The sequence below is a fragment of the Apodemus sylvaticus genome, chromosome 8, assembly GCF_947179515.1.
Source record: "Apodemus sylvaticus chromosome 8, mApoSyl1.1, whole genome shotgun sequence".
NCBI classification, from domain to species: domain Eukaryota; kingdom Metazoa; phylum Chordata; class Mammalia; order Rodentia; family Muridae; genus Apodemus; species Apodemus sylvaticus.
The window spans coordinates 71,589,385-71,607,117 of NC_067479.1; the positions used below are offsets into that span (position 1 = coordinate 71,589,385).

Sequence of the window (17,733 nt, forward strand, 5' to 3'; positions counted from 1 at the left end):
CAGACCTTGGAGAAATCAAGTGGTCACTGTGCCCTCCCAGAAAAAGAAAACATCTTGCAGCTGCCAGAGATTCACCTTGGCTGAATGCCCAGGCTACGTGAAGAATCCCACTTGCTCACTTCTTCCCCTGCCTGTATAAGTTCCCTGAGAAAATACAGTTTATGAGGTCTTGACCTCATTCTTCGTGTCTCCTGTCTCTGTTTCTCTGCCCTTCTCTTCTAGGGTCCCCTGGCGAAAACCCCCCGTGGGCCGGGGCACGTTATTACATCTATATAATATTTTCCATGATAATCTTCGATTTTAACATGTTTTTCTACATTTTTCTACAAGTTCATCAGAAATATTTTCCACATAAATCTTCAATTCTGTCATAAAATATTTCTACTTCCTTTTTCAATTAATTTAGCAATGATTTTATGTTTACCATTTTACTCTCTAATTTTCCATGAAAATTGACAATTTTTATGTTTTTCTATATTTCTCTTCTATTTTATCAGAAATATTTTCCATGTAAATCTTCAATTTAATCATAAAATGTTTTACTTCCTTTTCCAATTAAAAAACATGCTTTTCAAAAAGAAAAAGAAATAGAAAAGAATTTGTCTCAACCAGTCTGGATTAGAGCAAGGTCTAGGTGAAGAAAAGCTTAAATGCAGGTGTGATGGGACACACCTTTTATCCCAAGAGACAGGCATGCAGATTTCTGAGCTCAAGGACAGACAATCTGCAGAGAAAGAGCCAGGACATCCAAGTTTAGGTTGGAAAACAGAAAACTAGTAATAATATAATAGAACAAGGGAGGATATTCCAGCTCCTACAAGTACCAGAACTGGGCAACTTTACACATATGCTTCTGGCTTTAGAGTGAAATATAGAAGGCACCACTGGGACAATTGATGCTGGTTGACTGGAACTAAGAAATTAGTAGTGATTAAGAAGAGACCAGCATCACAGAGGTAAAAATCATGTGGGACATGGTCTCTGAGAGCACAAAGAAGCTGTGTTCCAGAGATAGCCAAGGTTCTACCTTGTGCTGCAGGTGTACCTGGTAAGATGTAAGAGTCATCCAGGTGGCACTAGTTTTGAAGGCATAAAGGCATCATGAAGAGCAGCTGAGGTTTGGTACTATGAGAGGACTTGGAAGACCATTTGTGAAGGTGCAGCCTCAGTTGCAAGGATGCCCCAGGTCTGAAGGGGTCACGCAAAGGATTCGAGGCTTGGCACTATGAAGAGACCCTGAGAAAGGCTATTGGTAAAGCCGAGTTGCACTGGAAGACCCCAGTGTATTGGAGATGCCAGTACCATGGGATAAACAGCAGCAGCAGGGGAGTAGATCAACCCGAGCTTAGAGTGCTACAAAGGACAAAGCTGGAGAAGTGATACCAGCCCTTTGGAGAAGTCCAGAAGATCATGTGTGGACCCCAGACATCGAAACAAGAAAACGTAACATTGAAAGTGCCTTGGAGACCCAAGATTTTCAAGATACCAAAGACAAGGACTCTCTGCTGAAGAAAGCTGCTAATGGGGAGTGGAACCAGCCCAAGGGAAAGAACGTTGCAGCCAACAAAGATGGAAAGGGAGTGGGAGATCTGAAGATCTCTTTGACGTCAGATATAGAGATGTAGAGTATGGAGTTTTCCCAGCTGTTTTCCTGACTTGCTTTGGGGATTACAATTAAGTGATTGAATGAACCTCAAAAGAGACTTTGATCTTTGAACTTTTAACATTGTTCAGACTGCTATAGACTATGGGGACTTTAGAAGTTGAACCAAATGTAGTTTGCATTTTGCTGTTTATGTATAGCCCTCATAGACTCAAATGTTTGAACAAGTCTATGGGGGTCAGAGAGTGGAATGTGATGATTTGTAAATGCTCAGCCCAGGGAGTGGTACTTATAGAAGTTGTTGCTCTATTAAAGTAGTTATGGCTCTGTTGGAGTAGGTGTGGCTCTGTAGGCATGGGCTTAAGACACTCATCCTATCTTCCTGGAAGCCAGAATTCTGTTAGCAGCCTTCAGATGAAGATGAAAATGCTCAGCTCCTCCTGTACCATGCCTGCCTGGATGCTGCCATGTTTCGGCCTTTATGATACTGAACTGACCCTCTGAACCTGAAAGCCAGCCCCAAGTAAATGCTGTCCTTTACAAGAAGAAAAAAGAAAAAGAAAATCGTCTCAAAAAAAAAAAACTGGCTCAGGTAAAAGTAGCCACATTTTTATTTGTAGAATAACAAAAAAAATAACTTTTTCTATATTCTCATGGCAAGGTTTAGTAACTTAAGATTCTTGAATAGGTAGGGTTATCTGTAGTGAATCAGGTTGTAGCATTTAACAGGTAAAATGACTGAGACCATTTGAAAGTTTAAATGTCTAAGGAACACCCCAGTCAGTAACAGGCCAAGACCCTGATATGTTACCAAAAGAAAAGCTGAATTCTTAATGAATTTTGCAGTTTGACTACCATGTAAAGTGGGGAGTATGTAAAAGTCATGTAGGACATTTTGAAAAACAGACAATATGTGCTCTACTGTACCCATTTCTTAGATAAAGAAGATAAACATCTAACAACAGATACTCTAAAGTAAGATTTTTAAGTCTTTTTTTCTTTGGCTAATTTTTGAAAGTTCAGTGCGTGTTTTGATCATATCTGTTATATTATGATAAAAATCTGTTTCCGTCTAAGAGACTGGGAGCTTTGCTAGACTTCACAGCCAAGTTAATGATACACCTTCAAGTCACTAAGACTTAAGACTGCTGCCCTACTGTGTGCTTACACTGCTGGGTTAACCTGCATTTCAGAGAACAATGTAACCTCCAAGCTTACTCACCTTGGGTTTCCTATATGATGAGCTTTCAGAATCTAAGCTGTTACTCCCTTGCCCTGACCTAGACCCATGTATATGTTCCATTTGATGAACACAACAATCACACAGGTTGAAAAGAAACTTCTCAGTGAATATCCACCATAAATGGTGAGCATATTTGTGCATATTTGTTGATCAACTGTGATGGTTGTTGTCCGAGTCAGGTAGAGTCAGTGGTTCAATTCCCTGTACATTTCTGTTAAAGATGTCTATAAGTCTCCCATTCCTTCCCTGCATGATACTTCCTGTGTTGTTCAGTACATACAGAGCAAAGCTCTTTGTTAAGGACAGACACACACACACACTGGCACAGATACAGACATAGACAGATTCATAAGACAGCCTCCATCAGGCACAGACCAGACTCATACAACAGATGCAGAAGACAGAACCCATGGTAGTGTATAGTAGAGAACTTAAATGTGACTAATACTTAGTTAAATGGCTCCAAGGGAAATGCTGCTATGTCTTTCCTTAATGCAGCACTGATAGATGATTGGTGATTTGAAGTTAATCACTGTGCTGGCTATACCTGGTTAGCAACTTGACTACATCTGGGATTCACTTAAACCCAAGAACTGTTTTCTTAACTAAACTCCTTGAAATGTGAAGACTCATCTTTAATCCATTTCTGTTGACCTGGGAAGATCCAGCTTTAATCTGGACCACTCCTTCTGGTGGCAGTCCATACAGGGAACATGGAAGAAGGAAGGGGTTTCTCTATTTTTGTGTCACACTCCCCTCTGTCTCCCCTCTGTCTCCCCTCTGTCTCCCATCTGTCTCCCTTCTCTCTCCCCTCTGTCCCCCCTCTCCTTGCTCTCCTCCCTCTCCTTCCTCTGATCCCTGCTCTCCCCCTCTCCCTTCTCTCCCTCCTCTCTCTCAGCTCTATCACTCCCCCCTCTCTCTCTTGGTTCTCTCCCTAGCTCTCTCTCTCCCCTTTCTCCTAATCTCTCCCCTCCCTTATCTCTTATCTCTCTCTGCCACCTTGCCCTCACTCTCTCTGGCAAATACATCCCTTCAGAGACATTAAACCCTGTGTCTTCAGGAAATTTGCATATACTTAAGACCACCTAAGATATCTAGCCATGTGAACTGAACAACTACTAGATTCTTGGAATTTCTGTTGGTAGACAGCCATTGTTGGATTAGCTAGACCACAGCCTGTAAGCTACCTGTCTTAGGCAGGATTTCTATTCTTGCACAAACATCATGACCAAGAAACAAGTTGGGAAGGAAAGGGTTTATTCAGCTTATACTTCCACATTGCTGTTCATCACCAAAGGAAGTCAGGACAGGAACTCATACAGGGCAGGAACTTGGAACCAGGAGCTAATAGAGACCATGGATGGGTGCTGCTTACTGGACTGCTTCCCCTGGCTTGCTCAGTTTACTTTCTTATAGAGCTCAGGACTTCCAGTCCACCCACAATGGGCCAGGTCCTCTCCCATTGATAATTAATTGAGAAAATGCCTTTGATCGGGATCTCATGGAGGCATTTCCTCAAGGGAAGCTCATGTCTCTGTGATAACTCCAGTTTGTATCCAGTTGACATGCAAAACCAGACAGTACAACTGACCCCTTGTCAACTTAACACACAAACACAGCACTATTAATCCTCAACCCTTACTCTCTATTTCATCCCCAAGATCTAAATAACATTCAAAGTCTCACAGTCTTTCTTTACAAATTTTTATATATTAAAATTTCAATCTCTTTAAAATATCCAATTTCTTTTGAAATTCAAAGTCTCTTTTCAATTCAAAGTCTCTTAACTGTGGGTTCCCTTAAAATACTTTCTTATTTCAAGAGGGAAAAATATCAGGACACAATCACAATCAAACTCTAATGGTCCAATATCTGGGGTCCACTCACAATCTTCTGAGCTCCTCCAAGGGCTTGGGTCACCTCTCCAGCTCTGCCCTTTTTAACACACACCTTGTCTTCTAGACTCCAGCTGCCTGTACTCCACTGCTGCTGCTGTTCTTGGTGGTCATCTCATGAAATGGGCATGTCCAAAACATGGCTGTCTTCTGTTGTAACTGGACTTTCACAAATAGCCTTTCATAGACTCTTTCATGGTGCTAAGGCTCAACTTCTCGGCATGACCCCTTCAGTCCCAGGCCTTGAACTACCACTGAGGCTGTACCTTCACCAATGGCCCCTCCTGGTCTCTCACTTTGCAAAGCATCAGCTGCTACCCCTTCATGTTTCAAAACCAGTACCACCTGGGTTACTCTTAGACATTACCCAGGACTACCAGAACACCCACAATGGACTGGGCCCTCCCCACTTGATCACTAATTGAGACAATGCCTTCAAACTGGATCTCATGGAGGCAGTTCCTTAAGGGAAGCTCCTTTCTCTCTGATAACTCCAACTTGTGTCAAGTTGAGACACAAAACCAGCCAGTACACTCACTACCCTAATTAGTTCTATCAGCTCTGATCCTCTAGAGGAATCTGACAAATACAATCACTGATAGTTTAATCTGTATTGACCCTCTCTTCCCCCAGTTCTTCCCAGATCTACCCCACCTCCATTCTGGCCAAATTTTGAGGCAGTACATTCTTGGGTTTGTGGCCTTCTACTGCAGTGTGCTCACCTTCTCAGGGACCATGTATAAGGAGATTCAAAGGGTAAACTATTCACTGTGTGACACTTCCATACTGTTTTAACAATGCAGTGAACTGTTTCCTAAATAAAACATAATTAAACAAGAGCATAATTAAAGATAGGATTTATTTCTCAGAGAGAGAGAGAGAATACTTCCTTCTTGAATCTCTGGGCTTATCGCCTCTGCCTCCAAAGTACTGGAATTTCATAAGTGTGCTACCATATCCCATTTAATAGCACTGTATTTTATGACTAAAACTCACTGAACGATATTAGATGTGGATGGTATCTAAGATAATTAAAATATTAATTGGCTTAATTTAGTCATTCTTCCTGTACAAATGCATCAAAGAAATCATGTTGTATATATCATAATTACATTCAATCTTTATTGGTCAAGTTAAACATTCGATGAAAGGAATCTAACATAAGAGTTTGACATCAGGACTCCTCACATACCAACAGTATCATTTGAGAAAAATTTTGATACAAAGTCATATTCCTATTTTCCTAAAAATTTTTCTAGATCTACTAAAAAATGTTATTTACAAAATAATTGATATAAACATTCCTTTGAATGGCAGGAAAACAGATGGGGTCAGTTGGTAAGACCTGCAGCAGGATAGTAATAACCCTGGCTCACCAGAGACTGGATTCTCCTCATTGTAAGCTTTTTTGTTTTCTGAATGTAAATCTCCTTTAGTCATTGTTCAGCACTTAGACCTGTGCATTCCTCTCAGTTGCAATTGCTGTGGTCTAAAGCCTTACCCATGTTCTCTGACTTCTGGGATGGTTTGCTTGCAAAGCTTGGGTGAGCACCTGCTGTCCTTGGGACACTTTCTTCAGCTGCTGTTGACTGAGCTGATCTCCCCTGTGGACACCCTCAGAGTGTATCTGCTGCTAACAGTGCACTGAGAGCTTCATTAACCTAGGCTGCCCAACTCTGCAACTGCACACACCAAGGAAAAACCTTCTTATCTGCAAGTTTCCTTTGGTGACCTTGTGGGATCAGAGCTGTTCTTGTTCCCATAATGCACTAGGCCTGCTCCTCCTGTGCACAATCCACCATGCATCTGCCCACTCCCCTATGACTGTGGGCCAGGCTGCAGGGTGGGGCAATCACTCTCTCCTCACCTCCAGTTGCCCAGCTTCAGGGAGGAAGACTGTCCCAAGTCCATTTCCTCCTTAGACTGTGGAGTAATGAGGCAGTGTGCCCTCAGCTACAGGTCAGTGTGTGTTTGCATCTGCTAAGAAAAGACACAACTATGTCTCTGCTTTGTGTTTCATATTTCGAGACCTTTGTGTAAGCCCAGCGTTGTGGACCATGCTTGGGTCCTGACAGTAGGGAGGCTGAGGCAAAGGATTATGAGTTGGTAGTCAGCCTGAACTACACAGGGAGACTATTCCCAAATCAAACCAATCCAAGGCAAAATGAGAAAAGCCATATAATTTAGTTACATAACTATAAACAAAAGCTAGGAAAAAATAAAGGATGGTCATGCCCACTTAACTATACACCAACATGGATTCTCTATTGTTTAAAGATCCTTTTAGGTTGTTTAATCCCATAGGTGCTCCCTAACCCCCCCCCATCGTGTTAGAACATAACTTATAGTCAGTCTTGTATTTGATAGCTATCTTTACATCTGTGCTGAACAGTGCTGAACTCGGAAAACCACACATGAATCTTGCAGACTGAGAGGAGGGCTGAGGCGCTGAGGACCTGGTCTTGGGCTGGTCATAGCAGCAATCTTCATTGTACAGTAGTCAGAGGGCCACACTCATCATTTCAGGTCTCCTTGGGGCATAGCAGGCCTTGTGTGTGGTCTCTTCCACTTCAGAATCCACTGTACCCTGCAGATAATGTGTCCTTGCCCTTGACTAAAGACAATGGGACTTTGGCTTGTAAGAGGAGAGCAGACCACTTAGAAGCTCACCTAACCCTGACATTCTTCTGAAGGGCTGTTACATTTGGGTGGCAAAGAAGCAGGTCTAGACCCACCATGGGAAGTACTGCTTCATGCTAAGTACTGGAGGGCCTCTTCCCAGTGATGCCTAGATCTGCCCTGTGTTTCACTCCAGAAAGTGCTGATGCTCTCCTGTGGTGACTGCTACAGCCACAGTCATGGTCCAAGGACTTCCGAGGGCAGGCTCTCCTCTGTGCAGGTGCAGCACTGAGAGGATGATGAAGATGGCAGCGTGAGTGTTGAGGACACAAGCTATCAACAGCCATGTCTGACCTAGACATGGAATTTCCTATGATGTGTGGAAACACACAGTGGCTGTGGCATGGGGTTGTGGGGAGAAGAGCTGAGAGACAAGGAGGGAGAAAATGAGAAGACAGGACAGGGGAGGGAAGAATAGAAAAGTGTTCACTACTCTGCATATGAAACCTTACTGTACCCACCATGCATGTTAGATAATATCAGTCATCCACAGTGTCACACCTGTGCCAGGAAGTCAGGAGTCCAGATTGTTAACATGGCAAGAGAGCAGCTCACATCAGTTCTTCATTGGGCTTTTGAGGAGCTGTGTGTTTTGAAAACAGCCTGGGGTCACACAGGTACAATAAATGTCTTTATTGAGGTGCATTACAGAGAACAATCCATCATCACAGACTTCTGTATTTTTTAGATTGTCTTGCAGATAGGCTGGGGAAGGCTGAGGACAGACTGGGGACAGGCTGGGGACAGGCAGAGGACAGGCTGGGGACAGGCTGGGGACAGGTTGTATTGAACTCAAGAGGCACCAGATGAGCTCAGACTTGGAGAGTCTGAGTCAGGTAGGTAAAACTTTTCAGCTACTTGCCCTTTAAGACAGTATTAATCCAGCGCATGTATGAGGAGATTCGGGTGAAGACTGCAGGGGGCTTTGCATCTTTAGCCCCTTTAGATACAATGCCATGGGCCACACCATCACACACTAATGGTCCCCCAGAGTCTCCCTGTAGGTGAGGAAAATCAGACTATGAGCAAAGATTGCTTTCCCCCAACATGAAACCCACCATCAAAGCTACTCCCAGATTGAAGTAAGTTCTGGCTCAGTATTATTCATAAATTAGGGATTTAATGCATGACTTCTCCACCTCTGGCCTGGCCCAATGCTAACATTTCTCCCTTTACTCGCTTCCTTTCTCTCCTGAAGCCTCATGGGAAGGTTACAGAAAGGGGTTAGGCACAGGGAGATGAGACAGAGAGGGAGAATTTCACTTCCCAGAGTGTCAGGACTAGAAGCCTAGGAACACAGGCATTAGTCACTGCTGTGGAGACCTGTTGGACACACTTCCTCTTCTGATGCTGTGGCCTAATGAGGGGAGGAACAGCAGGTGTGTACTCACCTTGTATACTGATTTTAATGTTGTGGGACTGCCCACACAGACGTGGATACTGTTGTCATAATGCCGATAGTATTTACAGGCCTTTTTATCCATGATCCTCAGTTCAACCTCTCTCAGGGTATCTGACAGAGCTTCATTCACTCCAGTGCTCCCCCATCCAGCTGCCAAGCATATCTTCCCAGGCTTGATAAAGTCAGAGGGACTAGGCAGGGGAATTACATCCACAGCACGAGTCAACTGTGCTTTCTTTTGAAGCTGTTGGGGAAAGGAATGAAGAGATGTCAAACAAGAGAAAGATGCTTGGACAAGGGGCCAATCTCCCTTGAAATTCAGGAGTGGGTTCTGAAGAAATGATTTGAACAGGAAAGATTTTGAAGTCCTGAATCAGGAGGAGCGTTAAGGATTGGAGACTTAAGTGGGCAAGAAAAATAACTTCACCTTCAGTAACATGATGTCATTGAGTTTGGAAGAGGAATCCAACTTTGGGTGAGTGATTTGTTTTTCTACTTTTATTTTCTGCTGTGTGGATTCTCTGTTCTTCACATTGTGAGCTCCAAGGGTGACAGTGATTTCTCTGTTGAAAAATAAAAGAAGCAGTAGAAAGGGCTGGTCTTGGGGGGAGGACTCCTTCCCAGGAGGAGGGCACCAGGGTCTGCATTCTGCCCAGTACAGAGTGAAAGAGACCACAGATGGAGTTCCCAGAACTGCAGCCTTCCCAGAGGACATGGCTCAGGGAAACACAGGACTGAGAACTCTCCCCATACTCCACACCCAGTATGTGGATTGAGCCCAAGCCTTGCACATGGCAAATAGACACTCTATATTGAATTACACACCAGCACATGTCTGAGCTCTGGTGACTCCAGGACAAGACAAGAGCTGTAGTTTTCATCCTGACTAGAGCCGTGCTTAAAGCTCTGACCTCTTAATATTGAGACCACACATGAGGTGGTCCAGGGACTGGCCTTGTGCTCCCTTTGTCCTCTCTGTGTAAGAAGAGCGCATGTTGAAACTTCCTCAGGCCTCTGCTGCTCTGTGACTCTGGCTCCTGCATTTCCTCAGAAGAAGAGAAGCCTCTTACCTTCCTCTACAGTGTGCAGCAGTCATCACGAATTGGGGGTTGATTAGAAACCCACCACAGGTGAAATTTTTGTCATCGAAGGTAGTCAGATACACCATGTAAGGGCGGGAGTGTGGTTTAGCCTCAACACCACCAATAATCTCCTCTGGAACAAAGAACCCCCAGTCCCTAGTCACACACTTGTGCAACACCCCAACACAACACTAGCAAGGGAAGATGGGGTAAAGCTGAGTGGCTGTTCCAAGCCGACCCCACCTCCCATGGGGCTCAGGTCCCTCCACATGCCCTTTGGTCTATTTTTCTCACCAGTCCTCCCTGTCTACCATCATCCTTCATTCAGAACACAATACCCATTCATGTTTCTGACTTTCCAATTCATTAGACATTTATCCACAGTCATATTCTGTCTTTATCAACACTAAGGGAAGGCCAGAGAAGAGCTGCCTATCAGAGCAGAGAATAACTTGACAAAACTTTCTAAAGAGGAATTAGTTTTTCATTCTTCCTTGACCTACAGATTTCCCCTGGACTATGTTAGTTTAGGATCCTGCCTCATGTTAGGGTCTCTGTTACCAAAGCTAACAGATTAAGGGCGGTTTCTGAAATCTCAGAGGTTAGGGAGATGAAGACAAACTCACCAGCTCCAGCTCCAAAAGGCAAGAGAAGTGCAACGAGGAACAGTAGGGCCTGCATTTTGCCAGTGGTATGGCCTGGGTGAGCTTCTGGTGTGTTCCTGTTCTGGTTCCTGCTTTTATAGCTCCAGCGTGAGAGAAAGGTAGAGCTGGGAACCACAGGTCTGGTGTGGTTTCCTTATCAGAAATTCTCATGATTCTGCTCTCGGGGAGTGTTGACTCTGTGGCCTGATTCTGAGACTCCTGTATCCCATGATGAGGGGTAACTGCACCCTTCAAAGTGACTCCCAGGAGGAAGCTCAGGAACACAAAGGGAGGGAGACCTTGATGAGGAATCCTGGAACTGTTCTTGTAAGCATCCAGGTGTTATTGTCAGCTTTGAGACCCATGCTGCATATGTGTAAAGTCTCACCTCTGTCGCTGTTGCACAAAAGCTGGCATCTGTAGTGTGTGAACATATGGGGGAGAGGGAGTTCATTTTATTCACAAAAACTGGTGTTGGACTGGTTCAGCCTGAGGCCATTGCTTTTGTTGACCAGTGTAAGGGCATCTCATCTTTATTCAAGTAAAAAGGAGATGATAGGATGTGGCTGAGGGAGGAAGGTGTGGGGAGAGTGTGGAATACACAGCATGTAGGGCGTGACCAAGACCTTAATTAATCAATACTTCTCCACCTTACTAATGGTGTGATTCTTTGAAAAGGTTCCTCATATTGTGGTGATCCCAGCCACAAAATTATTTCATTGACACTTCATAAGTATAATTTTGCTACAGTTTTATAAATTTTAATGTAAAATATGTAATGTGCAGGATATTTAATATTTGACATTTCTAACCCACAGGTAGAGAACAGCTGCTGCTGTAAGTGAATGCCATGATTTGCTCATACTAACAGTCTCTTTGTTGACATGGTAATACCATTACGGAGAACCCAATGGACTTTCAGGATATCACAGAATAAAAGGTCCTGGGAATCTGCAATGCAAGGCAAGGCTTCGGGTAACCAACAAGTCTTAGTGTACAGAGAGAGGCTGGATCCTTGGGTCTCAGTACTCAAGAACATGGTCAGTGAAAATGAGCCATTTGGACATTATTTTTGGTTCAAAATAAGAATGAAAACTTCTTTTGCAGATAAAAACTATTGTGATGAATTTCAGAGAAAAAGATATCGTGCAGCTAGAGTAATGTAGGAACTCAAAGAAGCACTTGTTCAGAATCAAATACTGTGTATCTCAAAGAGCCACATAATGGCACTTGATCTAGAATCATGGAGCTTTGCAGAAAAATTCTAGGTCTAGTAAAAAGAAGTATTGACTGTCCCAGGATGCCTCAGCTAGTTCCCAGGCTTGGACCAGATAATGCAGACCTCTCTGCTTTGTAGAGACTGGGTGCCCTTGAGGAGAGGTCTGGTGCCAACTCTATCCTTCTGTATTTCCTTCCTTTGCTTCCTCAGAGGTATAAGGGGCTGTCTGAGCAGAGAGATATGAATTAGAAAAAAAAACATACATTAATGTTTTTATTACTGTGCATTAGACCTGACCTGATAATACTTTGAAAATACCATAAATGACACCCTTCACAATAGCTGCAAAGAATATAAAGTATCTTGATGTGACTCTAACCAAACATATAAAAGATCTGTATGAGAAGAACTTTAGGTCTCTGAAGAAGGAAATCGAAGCGGACCTCAGAAAGTGGAAAAATCTGCCATGCTCTTGGATTGGCAGGATTAATATAGTTAAAATGGCCATCTTGCCAAAAGCAATATACAGATTCAACGCAATTCCCATCAAAATCCAAACTCAGTTCTTCTTAGAGTTAGAAAAAGCAATTCTCAAATTCATCTGGAATAACAAAAAACCCAGGATAGCTAAAACTATTCTCAATAGTAAAAGCACTTCTGGGGGAATCAATATCCCAGACCTCAAGCAATACTACAGAGCAATAGTGTTAAAAACTGCATGGTATTGGCACAGTGACAGACAAGTGGACCAATGGAATAGAATTGAAGACCCAGAAATGAATCCACACACCTCTGGTCACTTGATCTTTGACAAAGGAGCAGAAAACATCCAGTGGAAAAAAGATAGCCTTTTCAACAAATGGTGCTGGTTCAACTGGAGGTCAGCATGCAGAAGATTGTGAACTGATCCATTCTTATCTCCTTGTACTAAGCTCAACTCCAAGTGGATCAAGGACCTCCACATAAAACCAGACACACTGAAACTAATAGAAAGGAAACTGGGGAAAACCCTTGAGGACATGGGCACAGGGGAAAAGTTCCTGAACAGAACACCAATAGCTTATGCTCTAAGATCAAGAATTGACAAATGGCCCTTTTAATTTCTTCAGGTGTTATGGGACTGTTTAGTTGATCTATTTGATCCTGATTTAGTTTTGGTGTCGGATATCTGTCTAGGAAACTGTCCATTTCCTCCACATTCTCCAGTTGTGTTGAGTATAGGCTTTTGTAGTAGGATCTAATGATTTTTTGAATTTCCTCAGTTTCTGTTGTTATATCTCCCTTTTCATTTCTAAGTTTCTTAATCTGGAGACTGTCTCTGTGCCCTTTGGTTAGTCTGGCTAAGGGTTTATCTATGTTGTTGATTTTCTCAAAGAACCAGTTCCTGGTTTGTTGATTCTTTGTATGGTTCTCTTTGTTTCTACTTGATTGATTTCGGCCCTGAGTTTGATGATTTCCTGCCTTCTACTCCTCCTGGGTGAAATAGCTTCTTTTTGTTCCAGGGCTTTCAGATGTGTCATTAAGCTGGTAGTGTATGCTCTCTCCATTTTCTTTTTGGAAGCACTCAGGGCTATGAGTTTTCCTCTTAGCACTGCTTTCATTGTGTCCCATAGATTTGTGTATGTTGTGTCTTCATTTTCATTGTGTTCTAAAAAGTCTTTAATTTCTTTCTTCATTTCTTCCTTGACCAAGGTATCATTGAGTAGAATATTGTTCAGTTTCCACGTGTATGTGGGTTTTCTGTTGTTTTTGTTGCTATTGAAGACCACTTTTACTCCATAGTGATCTGATAGGAGGCATGGGATTAGTTCGATCTTCTTATATTTGTTGAGGTCTGTCTTGTGACCAATTATATGGTCGATTTTGGAGAAGGTACCATGAGGTGCTGAGAAAAAGGTATATTCTTTTGCTTTAGGATAGAATGTTCTATATATATATATCTGTTAAATCTAATTGGTCCAAAGCTTTAATTAGTTTCATTGTGTCCCTGTTTAGTTTCTGTTTTCCTGATCGGTCCATTGAGGAAAGTGCAGTGTTGAAGTCACCCACAATTATTGTGTTAGGTGCAATGTGTGCTTTGAGCTTTAATAAAGTTTCTTTTACGAAAGAGGGTGCCCTTGCATTTGGAGCATAGATGTTCAGGATTGAGAGTTCTTCTTGTTGTATTTTTCCTTTGACCAGCATGAAATGTCCCTCAGAGTCTCTTTTGATGACTTTGGGTTGAAAGTCAATTTTATCTGATATTAAAATGGCTACTCCAGCTTGCTTCCTGAGATCATTTGCTTGTAAAATTGTCTTCCAGCCTTTTACTCTAAGGTAGTGTTTGTCTTTGACCCTGAGATGTGTTTCCTGTAAGCAGCAAAATGTAGGGTCCTGTTTACGTATCCATTCGGTTAGTCTATGTCTTTTTATTGGGGGCATTGAGTCCATTGATGTTAAGAGATATTAAGGAATAGTGATTGTGACTTCCTGTCATTTTTGACGTTATTTTTTAAATTTGATTGGTTAACTTCCTTTGGGTTTGATGAAAGGTTACTATCTTGCTTTTTCCAGGGTGAAGTTTCCCTCCTTGTATTGGTGTTTTCCTCCTATTATCCTTTGTAGGGCTGGGTTTGTGGATAGATATTGGGTAAACTTGGTTTTGTCATGGAATATCTTAGTTTCTCCATCTATGGTTATTGAGAGTTTTGCTGGATATAGTAGTTTTGGCTGGCATTTGTGTTCTCTTAGAGTCTGCATGAGATCTGCCCAGGATCTTCTAGTCTTCATAGTCTCAGGTGAAAAGTCTGCTGTGATTCTGATAGGTCTTCCTTTATATGTTACTTGGCCCTTTTCTCTTACTACCTTTAATATTCTTTCTTTGCTTAGTACATTTGGTGTTTTGATTATTATGTGACAGGAAGTATTTCTGTTCTGGTCCAGTCTGTTTGGAGTTCTGTAGGCTTCTTGTATATTCATGGGCATCTCTCTCTTTAGGTTAGGGAAGTTTTCTTCCATAATTTTAGTGAAGATATTTGCTGGCCCTTTAAGTTGTAAATCTTCACTCTCATCTATACCTATAATCCTTAGGTTTGGTCTTCTCATTGTGTCCTGGATTTCCTGGATATTTTGGGTTACAAGCTTTTTGCATTTTGCATTTTCTTTAACTGTTGAGTCCATGGTTTCTATGGTATCTTCAGCATCTGAGATTCTTTCTTCTATCCCTTGTATTCTGTTGTTGATATTTGCATCTATGTCCCCTGATTTCTTCCCAAGGCTTTCTATCTCCAAAGTTGTCTCCCTTTGAGTTTTCTTAGTTGTTCCTACTTCTGATTTTAGATCCTGGATGGTTTTGCTTAGCTCCTTCACTTGCTTGTTTGTGCTTTCCTGTAATTCTTTAAGAGATTTTTGTGTTTCCTCTTTCATGACCTCAGCCTGTTGACCAAAGTTCTCCTGTATTTCTTTAAGTGTTTTTTGCACTTCCTCATTATTGGCTTTTGTATTCTCCTGGATTTCTTTCAATGATTTTTGTGTTTCCCTTGCAAGGGCTTCTAACTTTTGATCCATTTTCTCCTGAATTTCTTTAAGTATGTCCTTCATGTGTTCCTGTACCAGCATCATGACCAGTGATTTTAAATCCAAATCTTGTTTTACTGGTGTGATGGGGTATCCAGGACATGCTGGTAAAGGAGAATTGGGTTCAGATGTTGCCATATTGCCTTGATTTCTGTTAGTGACATTCTTGCGTTTGCCTTTTGCCATCTAGTTCTCACTGGTGTTAGTTGGTCTTATCAATGCTGGACTCACCAGTGCAAGCTTCCCCTTCCCAGCTGGCCTCTGGTGCACAGCTTACCTCCTGCACTGCCTGGAGACAGGGTGCTGTTGCCCAGGCTGTTCAGATCCTGCTGGGGCCTGCTGGATTCACCAGGGCACACTGACTTCTCCCCGCTGGCCGCCCGGAAGCCCCTCTTGTCTCTTGCAGGACCTGGAGATGTGGAGTTGCCACCCAGGCTGATCTGGATCCAGAAGCAGAGAGATCTCAGGGCTCCCTCCAGAGGCCTCAGGTCTGGAACCTAAGCTCCATGCCACCAGAGCAAGCTGTGCGCTCTCAGACTGCCTCTGGGTGTACACCAGGTCTCCCGCACTTCCTGGAGACCGAGTGCTGTGTCCCAGGGTGTTCAGATCCCAAAGCAGGCACCTGAAGGCTCCTGTTGGGGCCCGCTGGATTCACCAGAGCACACTGACTTCTCCCCGCTGGCTGCCCGGAAGCCCCTCTTGCCTCTTGCAGGACCTGGAGATGTGGCATTGCCGCCCAGGCTGATCTGGATCCAGAAGCGGAGAGATCTGAGGGCTCCAGCCAGAGGCCTCAGGACTGGAACCTAAGCTCCGTGCCACCGGGGCAAGCTGTCCTTGATATCTCTTAACATCAATGGACTCAATTCCCCAATAAAAAGACATAGACTAACAGACTGGTTACGTAAACAGGACCCTACATTTTGCTGCATACAGGAAACACATCTCAATGTCAAAGACAAAAACTACCTTAGAGTAAAAGGCTGGAAGACAATTCTACAAGCAAATGGTCCCAGGAAACAAGCCAGCGTTGCCATTCTAATTTCAGATAAAATTGACTTTCAACCTAAAGTCATCAAAAGAGACATGGAAGGTCACTACTTGCTGGTCAAAGGAAAAATCCAACAAGAAGAACTCTCAATCCTGAACATCTATGCCCCAAATACAAGGGCGCTCTCATTCATAAAAGAAACTTTACTAAAGCTCAAAGTACACATTGCACCTAACACAATAATTGTGGGTGACTTCAACACTCCACTTTCACCAATGGACCGATCAGGAAAACAGAAACTAAACAGGGAGACAATGAAACTAATTGAAGTTTTGAACCAATTGGAGATAACAGATATATATAGAACTTTTTATCCCAAAACAAAAGAATATACCTTTTTCTCAGCACCTCATGGTACCTTCTCCAAAATAGATCATATAGTTGGTCACAAGACAGACCTCAACAAATATAAGAAGATTGAAATAATCCCATGCCTCCTATCAGATCACTATTGAGTAAAAGTGGTCTTTAGTAACAATAAAAACAACAGAAAGCCCACATACACATGGAAACTGAGCAATACTCAATGATACCTTGGTCAAGGAAGAAATAAAGAAAGAAATCAAAGATTTCTTAGAATTTAATGAAAATGAAGGCACAACATACACAAATCTATGGGACACAATGAAAGCAGTGCTAAGAGGAAAACTCATAGCTTTGAGTGCCTCCAAAAAGAAATTCAAGAGAGCTTACTCTAGAAGATTAACGGAACAACTGAAAGCCCTGGAACAAGAAGAAGCTAATTCACCCAGGAGGAGGAGAAGACAGGAAATCATCAAACTCAGGGCCGAAATCAATCAAGTAGAAACCAAGAGAACCATACGAAGAATCAACAAGACCAAAAGCTGGTTCTTTGAAAAAATCAACAAGATAGATAAACTCTTAGCCAGACTAACCAAAGAGCACAGAGAAAGTATCCAAATTAACAAAATTAGAAATGAAAAGGGAGATATTACAACAGAAACTGAGGAAATTAAAAAATCATCAGATCCTACTACAAAAACCTGTACTCAACACAACTAGAGAATCTAGAGGAAATGGACATTTTCTTAGACAGATACTAATTACCAAAATTAAACCAGGATCAAATAGACCATCTAAACAGACCCATAACCCCTAAAGAAATAGCAGGGGTCATAGATAGGCTTCCAACCAAAAAAAGCAGAGGACCAGATGGTTTCAGTGCAGAATTCTGTCAGACCGTCAAAGAAGACTTAACACCAATACTCTTCAAACTTTTCCACCAAATAGAAACATAAGGAACACTACCCAACTCCTTCTTTGAAGCCACTATTACACTGATACCAAAACCACACAAAGATCCAACTAAGAAAGAGAATTACAGGCCAATTTCCCTTATGAA

At 42.5% G+C, this 17,733-nt stretch overlaps 3 protein-coding genes across 4 annotated transcripts in view; all 3 read right to left on the reverse strand.

Moving 5' to 3' along the window:
• LOC127691501 (mast cell protease 4-like) overlaps positions 1-17,733 on the reverse strand; it is a 135,761-nt gene that overhangs the window by 19,263 nt on the left and 98,765 nt on the right. Inside the window, exon 6 of one of the 2 annotated variants that reach the window (XM_052191389.1) lies at positions 8,039-8,256. The exons of the other annotated variant lie outside the window; for it this stretch is intronic. The gene's annotated coding sequence lies outside the window, so the exon portion shown is untranslated. Of the gene's footprint in view, positions 1-8,038; positions 8,257-17,733 lie in introns of those variants that run through there. 2 annotated transcript variants of the gene reach the window in all.
• The window catches only part of LOC127691498 (mast cell protease 4-like), a 96,706-nt gene that overhangs the window by 19,263 nt on the left and 59,710 nt on the right, over positions 1-17,733 (reverse strand). The gene's annotated exons all lie outside the window — the stretch shown is intronic.
• Positions 8,039-10,628, reverse strand: LOC127691502 (mast cell protease 4-like). Its single transcript, XM_052191391.1, has 5 exons — positions 10,531-10,628; positions 9,893-10,037; positions 9,250-9,385; positions 8,812-9,066; positions 8,039-8,418 (listed from the first exon to the last, which is right to left on the reverse strand). The coding sequence occupies exons 1-5, from the start codon at positions 10,583-10,585 to the stop codon at positions 8,275-8,277; spliced, it is 735 nt and encodes a 244-aa protein (XP_052047351.1). The 5' UTR covers positions 10,586-10,628; the 3' UTR covers positions 8,039-8,274.

Excerpts from the sequence above, each read along its gene's own strand:
- LOC127691502 (XM_052191391.1), bottom strand. The coding sequence starts at position 10,585 with ATGCAGGCCCTACTGTTCCTCGTTGCACTTCTCTTGCCTTTTGGAGCT. Across the intron at positions 10,038-10,530 it reads GCCTTTTGGAGCTGGAGCTG|AGGAGATTATTGGTGGTGTT; the intron begins GTGAGTTTGTCT and ends TCTTTGTTCCAG. Across the intron at positions 8,419-8,811 it reads CATTAAAATCAGTATACAAG|GGAGACTCTGGGGGACCATT; the intron begins GTGAGTACACAC and ends CCTCACCTACAG.